This window comes from Magnolia sinica, chromosome 14 (genome assembly GCF_029962835.1).
Source record: "Magnolia sinica isolate HGM2019 chromosome 14, MsV1, whole genome shotgun sequence".
NCBI classification, from domain to species: Eukaryota; Viridiplantae; Streptophyta; class Magnoliopsida; order Magnoliales; family Magnoliaceae; genus Magnolia; species Magnolia sinica.
In genome coordinates this window covers 82,151,532-82,174,710 of record NC_080586.1, presented here as the reverse complement: position 1 = coordinate 82,174,710, position 23,179 = coordinate 82,151,532, and the positions used below count along the sequence as shown (strand labels likewise).

The 23,179-nt window shown below is 41.2% G+C and overlaps 2 protein-coding genes and 1 long non-coding RNA gene across 6 annotated transcripts in view; 2 read left to right on the top strand and 1 right to left on the bottom strand.

Annotated features, from left to right (window-relative positions):
- Window positions 1-8,925: 8,925 nt before the first annotated feature.
- LOC131224755 (mitogen-activated protein kinase kinase kinase YODA-like) lies at window positions 8,926-11,731 on the top strand. 3 transcript variants are annotated; one of them, XR_009161170.1, is made up of 3 exons: window positions 8,926-9,048; window positions 10,298-10,577; window positions 11,160-11,731. XR_009161170.1 is itself a non-coding variant. In XM_058220097.1 (2 exons), the coding sequence occupies exons 1-2, from the start codon at window positions 10,516-10,518 to the stop codon at window positions 11,458-11,460; spliced, it is 363 nt and encodes a 120-aa protein (XP_058076080.1). In that variant the 5' UTR covers window positions 10,024-10,515; the 3' UTR covers window positions 11,461-11,731. The 3 variants fall into 3 exon arrangements, 1 of the variants encoding a protein (XP_058076080.1); XR_009161171.1 differs by lacking the exon at window positions 8,926-9,048 and adding an exon at window positions 9,067-9,609; XM_058220097.1 differs by lacking the exon at window positions 8,926-9,048 and having other exon boundaries at window positions 10,024-10,577.
- Window positions 11,732-11,734: 3 nt separating this feature from the next.
- The window catches only part of LOC131224757 (uncharacterized), a 99,223-nt gene continuing 87,778 nt past the window's right edge, over window positions 11,735-23,179 (top strand). Inside the window, exon 1 of the long non-coding RNA XR_009161172.1 lies at window positions 11,735-11,864. This is a non-coding gene — a long non-coding RNA (uncharacterized LOC131224757). The remainder of the gene's footprint in view (window positions 11,865-23,179) is intronic.
- On the bottom strand, window positions 14,762-18,304 carry LOC131224746 (receptor-like protein EIX2). 2 transcript variants are annotated; one of them, XM_058220073.1, is made up of 2 exons: window positions 15,123-18,304; window positions 14,763-14,960 (listed from the first exon to the last, which is right to left on the bottom strand). In XM_058220073.1, exons 1-2 carry the CDS (start codon window positions 18,265-18,267, stop codon window positions 14,830-14,832), a joined length of 3,276 nt encoding a protein of 1,091 aa, XP_058076056.1. In that variant the 5' UTR covers window positions 18,268-18,304; the 3' UTR covers window positions 14,763-14,829. The 2 variants fall into 2 exon arrangements, with proteins under 2 accessions (XP_058076055.1, XP_058076056.1); XM_058220072.1 differs by having other exon boundaries at window positions 14,762-18,304.

The following is a 23,179-nucleotide window of genomic DNA, read 5'->3' as shown; positions in this document are numbered from 1 at the left end:
AGCCTGAGCATCATATAATTCCACAGTTGACAGCTGGGCCACACCTGGCTGAAGAACTTTGGAAGATAAATCTGAACCATTGGTAAATTAGTTCCAACAACTTTGGGTTCATGTTACACCTTAGATTTGAATTTGCTTATTTTTTTGGTTCATACCCTACAATGGGCCGGAAAATGGATGGACTACGTGGATAGACAATGCATTTATCACAGTGGGCCCTGCGGCCATGGCTTGGTTGAGGCCTGCGCATCTATTCCCTTTCCATTTCCATGCCACCAATACATGGTTTAGGATCATTTAAGTAAGATCGTTTCGAGGATATCTCCATCCAATATTACCTTTTCCATTAAGATGGCATGCCCCCGGTTGTACAGACACGAGGCTTGAGGAGACTCTTCGGCCTGAGGACCAGACAGGGACAGCCTATGACTTTCTATATTTACTACGTTATTCCATGCGACAGTGGTGGTGCACTAATTGCTTGGGGAGATTGCTTGGACTTTTGGATTGTCTTTATATGATAGTGGTTAGAGAAAATAGCGGCTAACTAGTAGTATGGTAAAATACAAAAAAAAAAAAAAAAAAAAAAAAACACTAGGACCTCTTATAAATGGCTGAACATAGTGTGTTTTGAAAATTAACAAGGAGTTCTTTCTCATTTTAGGTTTCTTCTAGTTAACTTACATGATAGGTGAGGCCTAATTTCGTGGCGCCCACCTGAAAGTGTAGGTTGTACATCAATCCATTTTTCCAAGTCATTTTTGGGCTCATTTCCTAAAAGAAGTGGATTCAAATTTCAAGTGTACCATGTTGTTAAAGGATGTCTTAAATCTTGGTCATGCTCGACCAGTCGAGGGACTGAGTCGACTAGTTGAAGGTCCCTTCGACTGGTCGAAGATAGTTCGACTCGAAGTCCAGGAACGAGGTATTTGGGATTTCCAGAACGCTTGATTAGTTGAAGCCCTGGCTCGACTAGTCAAATGTTACGCATATAGTGCGCGGATTCGGTGCGGACTGCATAAATTTGAGGCAGTTTCTAGGGGGGTGCATAAGTGAGATTTTCCTATCTATAAATAGGAGTCTCTAGGGCCATTCTAAAGTATTCAAAGTCTTCCTAAAGGTATTCTAAGAGTTTTTAAAAGGATGCTAAGGTTATCAAAGAGTGTAGTAAGGGTAAGATTCGAGGTTGTTCGAATCGGGTAAGTCTTCTCTCTTTGTAATTTCTATTTTTATAGTGAAGATCTGTCGCTTCGTGCTGTGGTTTTTTTCCGCAAGGGTTTTCCACATTAAATCTTTATGTTCTCTTATGATTGCTTGGTGCTCTTGGATTGCTATCCTATATCCATATTGTGTGATTCCCCAGCATAAACCCCAACAAGTGGAATCAGAGTAATCGTTGGGGCACAGATTTGAATCTGTAGGATTAACAATAATGGGAAGTACTAGGTATGATATTAAGAAATACTCAGGGAAAATAACTTTGAGTTATGAAAGATCAAGATGATCAGTTCCTTAACTAAGTAAGGTGAGGATGGTGCTCTTGAGGGGAGAAAGTCTAGTATGACTGATGATAAATGGAATAACTTTGATAAGATGACCTTATCCTTAATCAGTTTATGTCTCACATATGATATTTCTTTATAATGTTTTGAGAGAAAAAACTGCGGCTAGTTTATGGGCGAAGTTAGAAGATATTTATGCGAAAAAATTCTTTGAAAATTGCGTACACTTGAAGCGGCGGTGGTATAACTTTAAGATGACAGAGGGTGTAGATCTAGAGGCTCACATCAGCAACTTTAATAAATTGATTTGCAAATTGCTAGATACAAAGGAAGTGATTAAAGATGAGGAACAAGCATGTATATTGTTGAATTCTCTTCCCACATCATATGAGTCATTCGAGGACATAATGTGCACCATAAATAAAACCTAGAGTGTCGATGCCATTATCTCAACCCTTCAAGGGAAGGCCATCAGAAAGCTACACGACGATATAGGAACATCTTCCGATGCACTGATTACGAGATGTAAGAATTCTAAGCAAGATACATGATCTTCAAGACCTAGATCTAAATCCAAAGGCAAGGGCAAAGGAAAACTAAAGTACTGAAACTGTGGGATGTCTGAACACATGAATAAGGATTGTACCAATCCTAAAGCGAAGAAAGAAAATTCAGCAGCTTCTTCCAATGAGGCCAATTTGTTACATCTGATGAAGAGACAAGTGGTGATGATGTACTATTTGTATCTATGATCGGACACTTGCAAGACAATCATGGAGATGAGTGGATCCTTGACACAGGAGCGTGATGTCACATGACTCCTCATCGGAGTTGGTTCACCAGTTACAAATAATGCAATGGTGGACATGTTTTTATAGATAATGACAATGCCTATAATGTTGTGACTATTGGTACGGTGAGCATCAAGATGTTTGATGGAATGGAGGGTACCTTGACTGACGTCAAGCACGTTTCTAATATGAAAAAAAATTCTAATTTCTCTCGATATACTCGAGGCTATAGGGTGTAAGTTCACTGGTATTGATGGTGTCCTTAAAGTTTCAAAAGGGGCACTCATGGTTATGAGAACGCAAAGACACAGAAACCTTTGCAGGTTGATCGGGAACACTTCAGCAGGTGGTTCCATGTCTCTATGTATGTGGCATGCTCGTCTGGGCCACATGTGCGAGCAGGGCATGAAGGAACTATCTGATCGTTGTTTGATTCTGACTTTTAAAGATTGTGATTTAGATATATGCAAGCATTGTATATATGATAAACAATCTAAATTATCTTTTAAATCTGAAAAACATGTATGTAAGGGAGTGCTTGATTATGTACACTTTGACGTATGGGGGCCATCACTAGAAATTTCTGTTGGGGGATCGTCATGGTTTGTTTCATTCATTAACGACTACTCTAGGAAAGTTTGGTTATACTTCATAAAATGTAAATATAAAGTTTTCACCATATTCAAACAATGGAAGGTAATGGTAGAAAAACAGTCAGGGCGAAAAATAAAGGTTTTAAGGACTGACAATGGTGGAGAATTTACTTCCACAGAGTTTAATAAATATTGCAAGGATGAAGGGATCATTAGGCACAACATAATGCGACACACGCCCGAACAAAACGGTGTGGCTGAGCAAACGAATCAAACTCTCTTGGAGAGGGTCCGATGCATGTTAAGTAATGCTGTGTTGGGTAAGACTTATGAACTGAGGCTGTTAACACGGCTTGCTATTTGGTAAATTGGTCTCCTTCAATAACAATTGAATGTAAAATTATAGAGGAAGTATGGAGTGGTCATAAGATCGACTATTTAAATTTGCATTTGATTGTGAGACTTACTCTCATGTACCGTCAGTTGAGAATGATAAGCTAAACCATAGAGCTAAAAAGTATATTTTTGTTAGCTATGGTCTTGGTGTGAAAGGTTACAAGTTATTTGACAAGATCACACACAAGGTCATCACTAGCCGTGACGTCAGATTTGATGAAAGCTCTCTATTCCGCAAGAATGATCATGAGGAGCAATAGGAATCAGAAAGGTTGTTCGTAGACGTCCAGATTGATACATATGATACTCAGGTAGAAACAGATGTGCAGACAGAGGTATAAGATCAGGTGAAGCAGCCACCTGTGAGAAGGAATCTACCGCATGATCGTAGGTTACCAGTAAGATACAGGGACGACTCTAATATTGCATATGCCCTCATTACAGATGAGGGGGACGGATCTACTATTTAAGAGGCTCTCAGTGAGCCTGATGTAGAAAAGTGGAAGGCGACTATGGATGATGAGATGGACTCATTGCACAAAAAATACACATAAGAGCTGGTGGAGCTTTCAGTGGGCTGAAAAGCGATCTGATGCAAGTAGTTATTCAAAACAAAATAGGATAGATACAAAGCTAGATTGTTAGCAAAGGGTTATGCTCAGAGAGAATAAATCGACTTCACAGAGATATTCGTGCCGGTGATTAAGCAGATGTCTATTAAATTCGTGTTCGTGCTAGTTACCCAATATGATCTCGAGCTGAAACAATAGATGTCAAGACTGCATTTTTGCATGAGGAGTTGGAAGAGCAAATGTAAGTTAAAGGGGCATTGAAAAAAGTTTGCAGGTTAATGAGGTTGTTCTACGACATTAAATAGTCGTCTAGGCAATGGTATAAAAAATTTGATTATTTCATGTTGAGTCAGAAATTTACTTAGAGTGAATACGATTACTGTGTCTATTACAAGACATTGAGTGATAACAGATTGATCATGTTAATATTGTATGTTGATGATATGTTGATCGCCAGTCATTATATGTCTGAAATTAATGAACTGAAGACTCAGTTATCAGGGACATTTGAGATGAAAGATTTAGGGGCTATAAAGAGAGTTCTTGACATAGATATTCATAAAGACAAGAAGGGGAGCAGGCTTTGGTTATCACAAGCAGAATACCTTGAAAGGGTATTGATCAAGTATGGGATAAACCAGACAAAGTCAGTGAGTATTTCTCACGCGGCTCACTTCAAGCTTTCCTCAAAACAATGTCCTAAATCAAATGAGGAAAAGCAGGTTATGTCTCATGTGCATTATTCGAATGCGGTTGAAAATTTAATATATGTCATGGTCTGTACGAGACCAAATATTTCACAGGCAGTCGGTGTTGTGACCCAAATACATGTCAAATCCCGGTAAGCAATATTGAGAAGCGGTGAAATGGCTACTTCGATACATTCGAGGTACAAAAGACTAAGTCTTAACTTTTGAGAAGACAAGGGCAAAGTTGGTATGGTATGTGGATTTAGATTATATAGGTAGTGTGGATTCTAGAAAGTTTACTTCAGGATACTCGTTTGTACTAGTGGGTGGAGCAATCAGTTAGATGTCGAAGCTTCAGTCCGTGATGGCTCTTTCCACTACTGAAGCAGAATATACGGCAGTGATGGAAGCGTTTAAGGAAAATGTTTGGTTAAGAGGCATGATAAATCAGTTGAGACTTCAGCAGGTGGTCGTGCCGGTTAACTGTGATAGCAAGAGCGCTATTAATTTGGTTAAAATTTCTGTTTATCACTCACGTACTAAACACATTGATGTTCGTTACCATTTTATCCGACAAGTGCTTGGGGAAGGAGGCATAACACTAGAGAAGATTCACATCAGTATGAATCCAACAGACATGTTTACTAAGGTTGTTCCTAAGGAGAAGTTCAAGTTCCGTGTAACTTTTCTAGGCTTAACGATGACATAAAAGAATGATGGAGTATGCACGAGAAGCATTGATTGAAGCTATAATGCAATACAGAGATAAGAGAAGAGGTCAAGAAGCTACACGGTTGAAGATTAAAGACATGGTGAAGATTGTTGTTAAAGAATGTCTTAAATCTTGGTCATGCTCAACCAGTCGAGGGACTGGCTCGATTAGTCGAAGGTCCCTTTGACTAGTCGAAGATAGTTCGACTCGAAGTCTAGTAACGACGTATTTGAGATTTTCGGGACGCTCAACCAGTTGAAGCCCTGGCTCGACTAGTCGAAGGTTACGCAGATGGTTTTTTCTCACAAGGGTTTTTTACGTTAAATCTTTGTGTTCTCTTGTGATTGCTTGATTCTCTTGGATTGTTATCCTAGATTTATATTTGTGTGATTTTGCAGCACAAACCCCAACATACCATACCATAGGAAACACTAGTTATTAAAGACCCTACCATTCAAAACTCATCGGACTCTTCGTAATGTTTTCATAATGCTTATTTGCCATCAAACCTGTTGATAAGGTATCACTAAGGGAAAAAGTAAATATCAGCTCATCAAAACTTTAATTGCCCCTTTATGGACAATCACCACGGTTTCCCTAAGGTATGGTCCACCTTAGAACTAGATCTACTTCATTTCTGAGTTCATGCTAGAAAATAATCTTTAAAATAAAAATAAAAAAACAAATGAACGGTATGGATTTAGTATACATATATCAAGGTGGGCGTAGGGTAAGGCCCGCACTGACTTGGTGAGTCGGGATCTCACCTAATCCGCTCCCGTTGCCAACTTTTAGGGACGCGGATTGCCTTGATGGCACACTCATAATGTGTTGACATGGCAACATTCTGTGGGCCCGCTATAGTGTATGTGTTATATCTACATTGTAGATCTAATTTGCGAATAATTTTAGGGCATGAACCCAAAAATGACTGGATCACATTATGAAAAGCATTGGGGATTGAACGCCTACCATTAAAAGCTTGTTGGGGGGCACTGATGTTTTGGATCAAGATGATATCTGTATTTTCTCTTCATCAGTTTGATCTTATAAATAGGATGGATAGGAAATAAACATTAGCGGTGGGCACATCACTTTCCTAACTACTTTCTAGGTCTGGTCTACTTTAGCTTTGGATCTGCTTCATTTTCAAACTGATTCAACAAAATGATCTCCAAAAATGGATGGACGATGTGGATATAATACATACATCATGTGGGACCCATAGAACTTTGCTACGTCACGCCTCAACACACCACGAGGCCACAAAATCTGTCCAACCAACGACTACGTACAGCGACCAACTGTTGATAGAGATCTTGAGATCTTGGTTTTAAAAGTAAATATTCTTTTTTGAAAATTTTGTTTTTCGCCAAAATGAAATTGAAAAAATAAAACAAAAGAAAATTTACTTTTTTGTTTAGTCTCACATTGAATGAAGTGGGAGAAAACTTTTTATTTATAAGTCTTTGGGTGTATTTGGAGAAATGGAGGTAGAGATGCTTAGTTCATATAACACACGTGCTCTCGGGCTCGGGCATAGGCATGAGCGTGAGCAGTGTAACCGTAGTGGCACTAGATGCTGCAAATGGTCAGGTCAACAGATCCAAAATCATCGACTATTTTTTAGAACAGTTAATAGCCTTAATAGCCAAAACAGTCCAAAAACGGACGGCTCTTGATGATCTAACAATCTGAAATGTTCTTAAATTAGTTCCAATGGTTAGAAATATTTCACAAACGTTCTTAATCATTGATGACCTCCTAGCAACAGTCCACACCCCAGATGCTATATAAACTAAACCCTCCAGGTCCAAAATTATCCAAGTCCAATTAATTAAATTCGATCTGATCTCTCAAAGCTTTTCTTTTAACGTTATTCAAGAAAAACTTACTGAGTGACTCGAATCTTGTTTCAATCACTAAGTTTGGTCACTCAACAAATTTGCCAGAGTAACGAACTGCGTTAACCGAGTCCCTGTGAGTAGGTCCCTTTGTAATTGTTGCACTGCGTTAGCCGAGTCCCCTGAGTAGGTCTCTTTGTAATTGATACATGCAGGACCTTAAGGAAAAAAAAACTTGTCTGATCCTGTAAGCAATTCTCCTGTGACCTATCAACAGTCTCAATATCAATCGAGAAGAAGGCGAATCAAGCTTTGACAACGTATTACATACGTAATTCAGTCTGGTGGTATTTTTTTTTTTTCGATTTCCAATATTATTTGTAAAATATTTTCTAAAAAAAATACCAAGAGATGGCAACGCTGAATATTGAAGGGTTGTGTGATCAATGGTTAGATACTGGCTAAATTGCTGAGTCCAAGAAGATTAACGAGCCCGGATTCAACAGTCCAGGGTCAGGCCCTATACTTCCCAGCAGTCTCAGGCTACAAAATTTGAACTACTTATCACATTTTGGGATTTCCTGACGAGCGGCTCAGATCCATACACACGTGTTTCATTTCCAAGTGTGAGATGACCACATCCTTGCAGTGCAATTAGCATCATTAAGTGGGTCCATTGAAATGCCCTTATTGGATCAGGACCCTGTTAGAAAAGTGATAGAAACCAAGGTCCAAAGACCCGACGGGTACCAGAATGGATCTGGTTTGAGGTCCTAAAAATGAGCCCCGAACCCCAACAGCCCTAGCGGGGGTGTCAAAAGATCGGGTCCTAAGGGCTGTAAAATGGAGAGACGAAAGGGGCCGGAGCGAACAGTAGATGGCGTGGCAGGTCTGTGGCCATCAAATGGGCTAAGGAGCCCGTCAGAATCCAATTCATAGAGTTTCCCATCGGAAACAACAGACCCTATTGCATCATGAAAGGCTCCATTTGAATGCCCAGTTATAGAATTGGGGTTAGTACCCAAAACCACAAAACCTGAAAGATTAGGCCCACTACCCAATATCAACGTATTAGATTGATTAAGGGGCTGGTCCCTTGCTTTGTGGACGTCCATAGGGATGAATCTTTGTTAGTCTAGAAATGGGCCTAGAAACGAGGCCCAACATTAATGGGCCGGACCACTCATCCTAGAGATTCAGAAGCCAGAGTTGCAGGCCCCACAGCAAGCCCAGATTGGTAGGAAGGCACACTGCGTCTGGCTCTAGAAACGCTGGAGACATTGGGCATGGGCCCAGAATCGGTTTCGGAGTGGGCCTGGGAGCTCGGTTAGGTCCAGCACTACTCATAACAGCCGGGTCATGTCCCGCTATTCCCGTCATGGTCCTGGAAATCGGGATGGGCCTTACGTGCATTTGGCATTCACCTCCAACGGTCGAAATTTCGATCGTTTCAGGGGAGAGGCCGACCGTTGCGGGATTGCGGGAATGCTGGGGTTGCTGCCCTGGTTGGGTGGAATTGGAATATAGGGAAATGTTACCGGAGTTCAGAGCTGCTACGTAGACAGAGAAGGAGAGGTTTCACCATTTCCGCCGCTTGGAGCTCCTTCCACCTACAGCGTCTGGGATGAGTGCGAATCACCAGCCACCGGCGATTGACTTCTGATGCTCCATCGGGAAGACCCAACAGCAATAGAGCTTGCGAGACGCGCACCGCCGGATGAAGCCATGGGAGCTGGCAAGGGTGAGTTTTGTTGGTTGATTAGTAGCAGGAAACAGGTGGAACTTCCGGGCAATAAGAGAATCCGACGACATCTGAAGAACGCCCATATCCAATTGATGCACAACCTGGATCTGAGATTCAGACCTAGAGATAGACAGCTGCTCTGGCTGCACAAGGCCATGGCTTTAGCCGGGAAAATCACACTCCAAGTGGAATAAGCGCATACAAGGTAGATATAACAGTCAAATAGAAATAACCAACCAAATCAAAATACAAACACAATTTTTATATGAAAAACCTTTGTGACAAAAGAACCACGGCACGGTACAGAGAGACAAAGATATCTAATGTAGTCAAAATCTTAGAGTTATACCACTCATCTTTTCTGATTAAAGAAGGAACCCAATCTTCCCTTACAATGCATAATCTAAGAAAAACCTACCTTTTAAGAAAATCATTTCCTAAGTTCTTATAAGTGCAGAAAACCCTCTCACCTTACAAAACCCTTGCCCCTTTGAGCGAATTCATTTAACTACATTCCAATGCCCTTTTCCCGGATTCCACCATACGTCTATTGACTACGCTAACCGCTTGTGACATTTCTAGCCTTGTGTAAACCATTGCATTCGTAAGACTCCCCACTACATTCATGTACAGCACTCATGACATGTCTGATATCTCCTCTCTTGTGATGGGAGATGACTTTGATGATAACTTAAAGTGATTGTTGTGCTATGCCAGCATTCAGACAACAGACCTCAAGATAACTGAGGAACTTTTCGATTTCCATGTGAGTTAAGTCAGATTGTGAATATTTTCCACCATTTTTTCTGTTTGGTTTCAGCATTGCACGTTTTGAATGGTACTTGTGATGGGATGTGCATTTAGGAAGTTGGATGGGTAATGACCAACAATTGGAATGGGTCAAGATGTGGGCCCATTATGGATTTTCTGTAACCAAAAAGCTTGCGCTGTTCAAATGATCATAACAGGTCAATCAGAGGACTTTTCCCTGCTGGATGGCTATCTCTTTTAAACTTATGTTTGCCCATTGAGAAGATCGTGTCGAATTTTAGCCTATTGTCGATGGTGGTGCATTTCTTGACTGCTTCCTATACTGTACACATGCCCCGAGATTGCGAGGGTGCAATTTTGTGTTCTTCCTGAGTATTGTGACGAAAGAACAACACCAAAATTCCATAGATCTGCCATCTGCTATCCTGATTAAGATTTGGGGTCAGTCCGCAGAAATCTCTAAAGAATTTGGGATTTTCATCTGAGTCCTAGCTTTGACTAGTGTCCTACCCCACCACATTGACTGATATTGGATGTGGCATTAGTTGAAGATGGATTCCATAGAGTTGAAAGATCACTTGCATTTTACTGTTATGTTCATAGATTTAGTTTCATTGGGAGCTTTTAATCACATCCGACGCAGCAACTGATGTTGGTATTTTTGAAATTCTGATTTTCTGCAGGAGGCATAGCTTCCAATGATGTGTATCAAGATCAGATTCAGCAGTTCCTAATAGCAATGAAGTTTCAATGCCATTGGGAAAGAACTGTATATTGTTATATTCATCAATCATCACAGAGGAAAATGGAAAAAATGAAAAAAAAAAACAATAAATAAATAAAATCTTAAATAGGGAATTTGGAGTATGGAGGACTAGCTCTCCATCAGCTGTCTCTGGATATGGAGGGGCTGGCAATCCATCAGCTTCGAGGGGCAGGGGCAAAAACTCATTCATCAACCAGGTCTCTCTCTCTCTCTCTCTGTCTCTCTCTCTCTCTCTCTCTCTCTCTCTCTCCATCTTCATATGTTAGTTTGGGGTGGCTTATTTCCTGTTGTAATGAGGTTCTGAGTTTGTGTGCGCTTCTGATCAACCTACGTAACAGTCCATCACATACCACCACTGGAAGTTTTGATCCATATATTTGCTAGAGCCCATCATGGATTGCTTATGATTCTAAAGAATCATTTTTTATGGCAATTGCAGAAATAGGTTGGCTATAGAGAATAAGGCAAAATAAAGATTGGACTGGATTATCCGATCAGTGAGATATATATACTTTTTTAATGGTAGCCTGAGAGAATGTGTCCTGGACTTAATGGGAGTTCAGAACGGTCTATTGGATTGTCTAACTTAACTGTTGCAACTAGGAGCCTTATAACTTATAGTGCTCTGGAAGCACTGAAGCATTTCTCATTTCTTTAATATCTAAACTGCTATTTTACCTTGCATCTTACAAAGACTTTACAATAGTCTTCAAGTTGGGTTTCACCTCTGCTGGACATTAAATTTCCTGAATTGAATATCATGTGGTTATGATTTTCAGTGATAGTCCTATGCCGAGGACATGTCCAGTATCTCCCATTGGAAGCCCTCTCCTCCACCCAAGATCTCCTCAACATATGAATGGAAGGATGTCCACTTCTCCCATATCCAGTCCTAGAACTACCTCTGGGTCGTCGACCCCTTTCATCACCTCCAGCAGTCCGCATTCCACCATGATGGCTTTGGAAGCACGCCAAGGTCTCCGAACAGTCTGTACCCTAATGGCTCCACCTATCACGAGCCCAAGCCCGGCTTCTTCCGAGCAATGCAGCCAGGTGGCCCTCATGCCTTCCAGGAACTAATTGCTTCTGAAAATGACATCCTTGGAAAGCCATTTGGAAGACCGGCTCATGGCAGCGATCCCTGGGAACTGTATGATGGGCAGCCAGTGTTGGCCGATCGTGTGTCGTCGCAGCAGCTCTTGAGGGATCATGTGAAGTCGAACCCTGCACTTGATCTTACCAGTCCATCCTTGCCAATGCTTGGCCGATCCAATGGCATCTGATTTGACATGGGCAAACTATCAGAGCATGCCTGTTTTGATCATCTTGAGTTAATTTTCTTTTCTTGATTCTGGCAGTAAAGAAGACCCATTTTTACAATAAGTGATCCAACATGGAAGCCTGTCGAGAATAAGATTATTGGAAGCAGTGGAGGCATACGGTTCTCTTCTGAGGCAGAGGAGGGCATTCCCATCCTCCTTATGGTAAGCGTGCTATTGATATCATTGCTCATTTCCCTATATTCCCACCTCAATGGCTTGAATTGGTAGTTAATCGAAGGGATCAGAATCGTCTACAACACCTGTTTTATACAGCATGCAAAACACCCAAGATTTTTGGGACCCACCATGGTTCATATGTGAAGTCCTTGCTGAGCATTAGGTTAGGGCGCTTATTTTCACCATAAACACTGCGCCTAAAACCCCTTAAGTTCATGCAGAGTGGCCCTCATGAGTTTTGGATCAGGTTGGTTTTCATATATTCACTGTCCTTGTGATTTACTCCTGATGAATGGGTTTTGATGAAAGATAAACACCATGGTGGCACCACATAGACCTATGGTTGGCATCTCCTCTTCTGATAGTTTGGCCTACCAGGGTTGTGTATCTGGCTGATTTTTGGCCCGAGTATTGGCATCGTGGAATGTTCCTGATGGATGACATCATGGTGCGCCTGAGGACTTAGATTGTTGCACGCGCTGTAAAAAAACAGGTGTTGTTGAGGATTCTGCTCCAATCAAAAGGGGGGAAAGATATGCTGGTTGAGAGCAACAATCTAAGCCTTACTTCTATATTGTGCCACATCCATTTTAGGAACTACCGAGTGTACTGTGGTACACGTGCCATGATTATGGTGGCTTTGTGCATTCTTATGGATTGTCATGCTATGCCAGCATTCGAACAATAGACCTCAAGATAACTGAGGAACTTTTCCATTTCCGTGCGAGTTAAGTCAGATTGTGAATATTTTCACCATTTTTTCTGTTTAATTTCAGCATTACATTGTTTTGAATGGTACTTGTGTTGGTATCTGCATTTAGGAAGTTGTTGAGGTCATGACCGACAATTGGAATGGGTCAAGAGGTGGGCCCATCATGGATCGGCTGTGACTAAAAAGCTTGCGCTGTTTGAATGATCATAACAGGTCAATCAGAGGATTTTCCTCTGCTGGATGACCATCTGTTTTAAACTTCTGTTTGTCCATTGGGAAAGTTGTCGAAATAGGCCGAATTTTAGCTTGTTGCCAATGGTGGTGCATTTCTCGACTGCTTCCTATACTATACACATGCCCCAAGATTGCAAGGGTGCAATTTTGTGTTCTTCCTGAGCATTGTGACGAAAGAACCACACCAAAGTGTCCTACTCCACCCCATTGACTGAATTAGGATGTGGCATTAGTTGAATTTGGACTCCATGGAGTTGAAAGACCACTTGCATTTTACTGTTATGTTTGTAGCTTTAGTTTCATCGGGAGCTTTTAATCATCCTCTGACACAGTAATTGATGTTGGTATTTTTGAAATTATGATTTTCTGCAGGAGGGATAGCTTCCAATGATGTGTATCAAGATCAGATTCAGCAGTTCCTACTAGCAATGAAGTTCCAACTCCATTGGGAGAGAGCTGTATATTGTTATATTCATCAATCATCACAGAGGAAAATGCAAAAAAAAAATAATAATAAATAAAATTCTTAAATAGGGTATTTGTAGTACCCCTTTTTTTTGGGCCATGGCCACTGTACAGATTCTGGGGAATTGCATTTAAGGGTTCAGATTTCCCACTGCGGGAATAATTCTAACGCGGGTTGGCTGAGGCTGCTGCGTTCAACTTGGGTTTGAGCCTGCTGTTACTGGCTGTTCTTCTACCTAATCTGTTGTTGTATGTAACATCAATCACATCTGCAGAAATTTGAAGAAAAATCTAATTACAGTTTCTTTTTCTTCCTCATCTTCACCACCTCTTCTGCTAATTTATTCATTTGATTGAGAATAAAACCGGTTGTTTCTCCTTTCTATACTATCCTCTTTTTTTTATTTTTATTTTTTTTATTTTTATGTTTGTTTCGGACAATGCTCCATTGCTCTTAAAGCACTGTTAGTGCAGTTGCATCAGTTTACTTGGGCAGTCTAATCGATTGATCTGAACTGTCCATCTAGGCCAGAACATATTCCAATGCAAAATCTCATTAATCATATGATCCAATGTGTCATTGGTTTGATCATATGATCCTAGCAGCTAGATGTATCAATTGGTTACTGGACCCATGTTTCGTGTGAATGGTCTTTGACTATCCATATTGAAGCTATTGATCAAATGGTTATATTTGTTGAATAAGTGTGATGCTTGCATGGTAAACCATGAAATGTGCAGTGGAGCTAATGAACAGTCTCGATGAAAGGGTTAGACTTTGAAGCGTCCTTCAACCATTAGCACTTTGGCTTTTTGGCTTCAATTGTGTTTGATTAGCCACTTTATTAAAAATTAAAAAAATAAAAACAAAAAAACTTCTGGCACAAATAAAATTGAAGTTCTCCTGCTGAAGGGTTTGTTAATTGCACATGGGTGCATTACCGTACATCAAATAGCCATATTCGTGGTGTGTAGGTCCAAGATCAACGGTTCAAATCTTTTGAAGGATGCAGCCCCCGAGGTGAAACCTGCCACAACATGGTAATATGGTAAGGTGGCAATGTACGCTATCATAACTTAAAAGGTTTTTAGTCTCTCCTTACTCGATCTAGAAATAAAGACTCAATCCATTTGACACCCCGACCCACCCTACCGACTCACCCTCAAGCCATGATAGGTGGGGGCCCTATCTTTTTGTCTGCCCCAGCCCGAATGCCTGATCTGCTTATTGAATTCAATAAATTCTTATTTCCAAAAAAAAAAAAAAAAAAGGCTTTCTATTACAACTCTTATAAAAAGTACTGGCGAAAAAAACAAAAACAAAAAAATAAAAATAAAAAATAAAAAAACACCACAATGTAAAGCTTTCACAACTAGGTAGCAAACAATTATTCATTATTCATGACTTGCATTTCCAACTTCCTCAATCTAACGTCTTGCAAAGCGACTGTTGTAAAGAAGCCTATCTATCATCTCATCAAAGAAACGGTAATAAGCAATCCTCCAAGCTTTCTTGAGCACTAAAACGGCACAGAAGGCCTAAAACCCCACTGCAAATCCTGGTCCCAAGGCAGAGTAAAACCAAACCATTTCACGCGCATCATCATCTTTTTTTACATCACCACCAACAGGCATTGGACTTTGAGAAGTCTCGTCACTATCACACTTATCTTTAAGAGGAGGTCCACAGAGATCGTCGTTGCCCATATAAATAGAAGGATCTTGAAGTGTCTGGAGCTGATTTCCCGATGGAATTTTTTCCGAAAAGTTGTTATTCGAGAAGTTCAAGTAACTAAGAAAAGTTAAACTTGACATACTTGGAGGAATTGTACCTGAAAGCTGATTTTTGGAGAAATCAAGAGACTCCAACAATGTCAATTTACCAATCTTGTTTGGGATCTTTCCGGTCAAATGGTTTCCAGATAAGTTCAAGACACGCAATCCGAAAAGACTTGTAAGTTCTTCAGGGATCTCTCCAAATAAGTTATTACTTGAAAGGTCAATGCATGTAACTAGTGAAATTGTTCTAGTGTATTCAAGCATTAGCCCCTTCACCGACACAAGCAAGTTTTCCTTGTAATAAGACTCTGTTTCATTCAAAAGAAAGTTGTATGTCTTCTGCTCAATCTTCATGGCTGTGAGATTCTGAAGACTTTGAGGAATTGAACCAGATAAACAATTTTGTCCCACATCAAGGACCTGAAGTGAAGTTATGTTTAACAATTGTGGTGGTATGTTCCCTGTAAACATATTGGATCGTAAACTCAAAATTCTTAAAACCGGAAAACTTTTGCCAATCCAAGTGGGAATATGACCTGAGAAATTATTCTGTCCAAGGTCAAGAGTCTCCAAAAGAGTACAATTCTTCAAAGATGAAGGCACTTCTCCCGATAGGCTATTGTTTCTCAAGTGCATCGTTTGAAGGTAATGTAACATACCCAAAGATATGGGAATTCTTCCTGACAAACGGTTCTTGCTCAAATCAAGTGCCTCGAGGTGTACACAGTTACCCAATCTTAATGGAATGGTGCCACTTATATTGTTTTGGGAAAGATGAAGGACACCAAGAGACTTCAATTTGCCTATGGATGAGGGAATTATGCCACTTATATTGTTATGGGAAAGATCAAGGACAACAAGAGACTTCATTTTGCCTATGGATGAGGGAATTATGCCACTGATTTGGTTACCGCTGGCAGAAAAGACATGTAAATTGTGCATTGTGGATGTAAAATTGGGTGAGATTGGCCCAGAAAGTTGATTTTTGGAGAGATCAAGTGAACTGGATCCATGCAATATACAAGGTATGGGACCACTGAAATTATTCGAACTCAAATCAATGTAGGTAGCAGGCAGCATTTTTAATGGGTTGGGCAATTGGCCAGAAATCTGGTTATTTGAAAGGTCCAGTGAAAAAAGTTGGGTTGTAAAATCCCAAAACCAGTTGGGGATGACGCCAGAGATGGTTGTGTTAGAGAGATCCAACTCGTGTATGTATTTTTGTGTTCGTATCCAGAGAGGAAGACCTAAATGAGATGATGTTAGTGAAATTATAGAAAGCTGAAATGGAGGGACCCAATCACGGTGTATATCAAAACCCAAACAATTGAAAGACAAATCTAAGTAGTACAACTTTTTGAGGTTTTCAAAATGAGTTTCAGACACGTTTCCTGTCAAGGAGTTGTTAGAGAGGTCAAGCTTAGACAAGTTAGAAAGTTGTCCTAAAGTTGTTGGAATTGTCCCATTCAACTGATTTTCTCGGAGAACTAATTCCTTTAAGGAAGACAATCCTCCAAGAGATGCAGGGATATTCCCATTCAACTGATTCTTCCTGAGATATAAAGCATGTATAGAAGGCAATCCTCCAAGAGCTGTAGGGATATTCCCATTCAACTGATTGTCACTGAGATCTAAAGATTGCAAGGAAGACAATTCTCCAAGAGCTGCAGGGATACTCCCATTCAACTGATTTCCACTGAGATGTAAAGACTGTAAGGAATACAATCCTCCAAGAGCTGCAGGGATACTCCCATTCAACTGATTCCAACTGAGATCTAAATATTGCAAGGAAGACAATCCTCCAAGAGCTGCAGGGATACTCCCATTCAACTGATTGCCACTGAGATCTAAAGATTGCAAGGAAGACAATCCTCCAAGAGCTGCAGGGATACTCCCATTCAACTGATTGCCACTGAGATCTAAAGATTGCAAGGAAGACAATCCTCCAAGAGCTGCAGGGATACTCCCATTCAACTGATTGCCACTAAGATGTAAAGATTGCAAGGAAGAAAGTCCTCCAAGATCTGCAATGATTGGGCCCAACATGCAATGGTAGAGAAAAAGGTTCTTTAGATTTTTTAGTTCATTGAACCATTCAGGAATGGGCGCATTCATTTGGTATCCATCCAATGACAGGCTCTCTAAATTTATAAGCTTAGTTATGGCTCTTGGAATGCTACCACTTATATTCTCAACGAATGTCAAATAGAGAGACTTAAGTGATGTGATATTCCAAATAGAATTGGGGATTCCTCCATGCAGCTCATTGAAATATAGATCAAGTAGCTTCAGTTTACTCCAACTGCCTTCAGGGAGTTGTGAACAGTTAGGACAGAGAGATCCTCCCAGCTGCAACTCTTCCAAGTTGGGAAGTTGTGAAAATTGGTAAGGAACTGGACCATCAAAATTGTTATATGAGAGATTTAAAGACACAAGGCTACTAATGTTAGCTATCCACTTTGGAATTCTAGAGTTGAAGTGGTTGGAAGAGAGATCAAGGACACGGAGAGATGTGAAATTAAGAGCAGCAAGAGTTGGAGAAATATATGAAAGATCACATTTGACTAAATGTAGCTCAACGAGGGAAGGACACTTGTTCATTACGTGCACCCAATCGTGGCTTGCCATGGAAAGGGTGACAGAAGACATGTCGAGGTACTTGAGAGAAGTTAGGTTTGTCAACCACCACAGGTTTTTGGCACTCAGGGAGGAGTAGGGATATGAAGAAAGCTTCAAGGATATGAGTTTAGAGAGGTTTCCAAGCTGATGAGGGATTCTCCCAATGAACCCTGCATCTGACAAGTTTAAATGCCTCAACTCTTTCATGGAACCCAAAAACTGTGGAATTGGGATACTATAAAAATCATTGTAGCTCAAGTCCAAGAACTGAAGATGCTTCAGTTCAACCAGAGCTGGATCAATTCTGCCACCTAGTCTGAGATGGTAGATATCGACATGGAGGTCGAGTTTAAGAACATACCCAGTTATGTTGTGGCAAGTAATTCCTCTCCATTTGCAGCAGTCTGAGGCTTCATCATCCCAAGAAGAGAGAAAATTGGAAGGATCGTTGAGAGCCTTCCCAAAAGTGATCAGAGCTTTTCTCTCGGAATCCAAGCAACCACTCACCTCCCAATATCTTCCGCAATATGTAACAATATTTAAAAGAAAGAGGGAAAAAAGAAAGCCTCTTCTCTCCATTCCTTTCCTCTCTCTCACTCTGATGTAGAAAAGGAAAGAAAATAACTTCTTTGCTAATTTCTTCCTCAGCCATCCTTGATTTATAAGATCTGACGACCATATCCAACCAGGGTCACCACGTAATCCGAATCCATGATACACACCACCGAAATGATAGTTCTCCACCATTTTCTCTAAACACGTGTGACTAATGTAAGCCTATACAGACCTCCAAATTTTGGTACGCACTGTGGATAGACCATATCTCTAAAAGCACGCTGATCAGGAATTCCTAACCATCCACTTATGACTGTCAATCAAATCCTATGAGTGGTCTAACTCCAATTTCAAAATCAGACTTTCATCTTACAAGTACATTTTTTGAGGGATTATGCTCCGTATATCGGCGATCCGGCTACGCCTGGAGTAATCACAATTTTTAAAGTGGTGGTGGACTATCACAGGAGTGTTGGTGATCCCACGTCTTGAATCGAACGGCATGCTGAAATCACGGTGCGTGGCTTCCGTGAATACCCGGATCCACCGGATCGGTCGATTCTTGCATGTGGGTCCACCGTTTTTTATGTTCCTGACATCCACACCGTCCATCTATTTTGATTGATTATTTTCGGGCACGATCCCAGGAATAAAGCAAATCCAAATCAGCTCAGGTGGACCACACCACAGGAAACAGTAGTGATTGACCATTAAAAACTTGTGGGCCACAAAAATTTTAGATCAATATGATATACGTTTGGTCTCTTCATGAGGTGATTGTGACCTTATCAACAGGTTCGATGGCAAATAAACATTCCGGTGGTCCCTAATAAATTTTGAATCTGGTTACTGGGTATGGTCCACCAAAGACTTGGATCTACTTCATTTTTGGCATCATGCCCTGAAATGATCTGCCAAAATGGATGGCTGAACGGCTTGGATGCAAGTCACATGTATCACGTTGTCCACACAAGGACCTCCCGAAGCCAAGCCGGAAATCGCGTCTCTAACAAACAAGCCGGGTATCAGGATGGCCCGCCATACGCATGCCAATGTGGAACTCCGTTAACGTGTTTATACGCATGCATCAACGGGAATCGTAAACCTTTTGACACCTCCCTTAAGGCGTGCGACACGTGCTACTGTGAAACACGCTCAAAGCACCCGTACCATGTCAATGTGCAACACGGATCTCTAGGCGCCTCCCTCGTATCTTTCACACGCGTCTGCCATTATGGAACGCAAACCTCTTGGCACCTTTCTTATAGATGGCAAGCCCAACCAAATCAAATGTTTGCCCAGCGCTGGGGTTTCAAACCTGGAAAATAAAACCGGGTCCGGCTTGGATGACCAGATTTATGGTTCGTTTGATAGGTGTTGTCATGTCTTTAATTTATACATGAAACAGGGTTTGATCGGTGGACCAATCTAGTTAATTAATTGAGTGAACCTTGAATTATATAGAACACTGCATAGTTTTGGACAGTTTCGATCAATCAAACTGTAGATTAATCGATCAACATAATTTGAAAAATTCTAATTAACTTTCTAAACTAGTTTTGCTATGGTTTAATCGATCTATCGAAGGATTCTTGATCAATGTTGATGGATTGATGCTTAGATCGATAGTGCATAGTTTTGCATAAGATCACAATTTACTTCTTATTTCAATTGTAACACTATATATATTGAGTGTTGTTATGGGTAAAAATGAGCTGATCATAAGTATGATGTCGGCTCGGACATTTGTGGGCGTTGCATGGTCGGCCAGCGCCAGTCATGATTAATGAGCTCCTCAATGACCAAAAAGTGATACTATTGTACTTTATTGTACAACAACGAACTCAACGCCGAGCTCTTTCATGGCCCCATCCATGTCCGAGCTAATGTTCAGATTCCTGGAGAAGCCTCCAAGGCATGATCCCGTATAGGACCAAGTAGGCCCTGCTCGAAAGACCTGCGAGAGAGTCCATACATGGTACGACAAGATGAAGAGGATGGTCATCCTCGATTTCGCTTATATTCTACTAAAGAATGGAGCTCACTCCTGGCAATCAGATACGATATTTGGGGTAGGTCGGCAAGTCGGCAACTTACTCGAATGTTAAAGGAGAAGCCCGGCCTCGGCGCGTCAGAGAGTCCATGTTGGCCTCAATCTCTCGCTACATGTTTCTTCTAATCTAGACCACTTAGATCTTATAAAAAAATATCTCTCCGAGATCTTTTTTAAGGATCTCGAAAGTGTTGAGGGCCTTGCACAAAACCTTAGGATCTAGCCTCCCGAAACAAGCCAGAATTATGGAATAATAAAGCAATGAAATAAATCAAAGCATAAACCACACACCACACGAGATTTTTATGTGGAAAACCCTCAAAGAGGTAAAAACCACGGGACCTCGTTCAGATTAACAATCCACTATGAAGTAGAACGTTACAACCTTCTTTACTCACGCAAGAGTGGATAAACAATAAGAGAAACAAAGAAAACGGAGAGATCTTACCGATTACGAGGACATAAAAGTGCTGAGATATAAATTGCACAGTAGATAACCTCCATGATCATAACCTCCCTTATATAAGCTTTTTCTCTCTCTTTCTCTCTCTCTCTCTCACACCTTTAATAGCCCTCTTGTGTTTTTCATATCACTAGAAAAATCTTAGGAACCCATATTTATAGTTTTAGGAAACTCCTTTCTGCATCCCAGTTGCGAAAGGACTCAAAATCCATAATCCATACAAAATCGTGGAACGAATCTGCATAACTACGACCGGTCGAGCGCTACCCACGACCAATCTAGCACCATCTTCGACCGGTCGAGCATCCCGGAGAAAAATAACCCAAAGTTGCTGGACTTTGAGTCGAGTCAGGGCTCGACTCCATGACTGGTCGTACACCAGCCCTCGACTAGTCAAGCGAGGCTCACGACCGGTCGAGCATGGGACAAAAAATTCTATTAAATCTCTCCCTTTTTCTCCCAAGGGGGATTCACCTTCTTCAAGCTAGCCTGATTTCTGCAAACCTCAAACTTGCCCTTGAGCAAAGCCTTGGTCATCATGTCTGACCCATTATCGTCTGTATGGACCTTCTTAAGTTGTAACACCTTCTGTTCCAAAGTATACCTAATCCAATGATACCGAATCTCTATGTGCTTCGACTTGGAATGCTGACTTGGATTCTTGCTCAAGTGTATAGCACTCTGACTATCGCAATAGGCCACGTGCTGCTCCTGATTCAGGCTAAGTTCCTGTAGGAACCTCTTCATCCAAAGCATCTTTTTATATGCCTCTGTAACTGCAATGTACTCGGCCTCTGTCGTCCACAATGCTACAACCTTCTGTAGCTTGCTCTGCCAAGAAACCGCTTCCTCTGCAAACATGAACATGAATCTCGATGTAGACTTCCTAGAGTCTATGTTTCCTGCTATATCTGCATCCGTGTAACCCTCTAACACAGGTTTTTCATCACCATAGCATATGCTCAACCTGGATGAGCCTCTTAGATACCGCAATATCCACTTAACTGCTGCCCAATATTCTTTGTCAGGATTGGCAAGATACTGGCTGACCACACCAACCGCATATGCTATGTCTGGGCGAGTACACGCCATAGCATACATCAAACTTTCTACAGCTGACGCGTAGGGTACCTTCTGCATCTCTTCCACCTCTGCCTTCGTCTTGGGACATTGCTTGTCGTTCAATCTGAAGTGACCATCTAGTGGATTACTGACCAACTTCGCTGCATTTATATTGAACCGCTCTAGGATTTTCTCAATATACCGCTCTTGTGACAGCCAAGCTTCCTACTGCTTCTGTTACAAGTTATCTCCATCCCTAGGATCTATCTAGCTGGGCCTAAGTCTTTCATCGCAAAAGACTTGCCCAACTCCTATTTCAGCCTGTTGATTTTCTTGATGTCTTTTCCCTTAATGAGCAGTCATCAACGTATAACAACAGAACTAAGAAATCACCATCTAAAAACTTGCGCATGAACACACAGTGGTCCGACTCCGTTCTGTCATACCCATGCTGTAACATGAATGAGTTGAACTTCTTGTACCATTACCGTGGAGCTTGTTTCAGCTCATACAAGCTCTTCCTCAGCCTACACACCATATGCTGTTTGCCCTTGACTTCGAACCCCTCTGGTTTGTGCATATAGATTTCTTCTTCTAGGTCACCATGGAGAAAGACAGTTTTAACATCTAACTACTCTATCTTCAGATCCATGCTAGCCGCCAACCCAAGCAACACCCGTATGGATGTCATCTTCACCACTGGTGAGAATATCTCCTCGAAGTCTATGCATTTCCTCTGACCAAACCCTTTCACCACAAGTTTGGCCTTGAACCTCGTCTGTGAATTCTTCTGCTCAACCTTCTTTCTGAACACTCACTTGTTGCTCAAAGCTTTCTTGCCCTTAGGCAATTTCACCATATCATAGGTGTGGTTCTTATATAAGGATTCCATCTCCTCTTGCATAGCTTTCAACCACTCCCCTTTATGCTTGTTGGCTAGGGTCTCAGTATAATCTTCTGGCTCTCCCCATCAGTCAGTATAATGTACTCTTGCGGCGAGTACCTCTTGGACTGCTGTCTGTCCCTAGATGATCTCCTCACCTGTGGCTCAATAGGTGGATCAAGTGGGGGCTGCTCCCCTGGTCCATCTTCTGAAGGAACTCCCTCATCCTCTGCACCTTGCTATAATCTCTCATCATCAGGCACCATGGGAGGAATAATCAGATCCATGTCCTTTAGCTCACATGAACTAGGCTGGTTATTCTCTGGTTTACCAATGTCTTCTATATACTGATCTTCAAAGAAAACCACATCTTTGCTCCTGACGAGCTTCCTCTCGGTCGGATCGTACAATCTGTAACTGAATTTTTTATCATCGTACCCCAAGAACACACACTGCCTGATCTTCATATCGAGCT

What these genes read in the sequence shown, in the direction of transcription:
- LOC131224755 (XM_058220097.1), top strand. Translation starts at nt 10,516, where the DNA reads ATGGAGGGGCTGGCAATCCATCAGCTTCGAGGGGCAGGGGCAAAAACT. An exon ending in AAAACTCATTCATCAACCAG is followed by an intron (nt 10,578 to 11,159) that starts GTCTCTCTCTCT and finishes TATGATTTTCAG; the next exon opens with TGATAGTCCTATGCCGAGGA.
- LOC131224746 (XM_058220072.1), bottom strand. Translation starts at nt 18,267, where the DNA reads ATGGAGAGAAGAGGCTTTCTTTTTTCCCTCTTTCTTTTAAATATTGTT.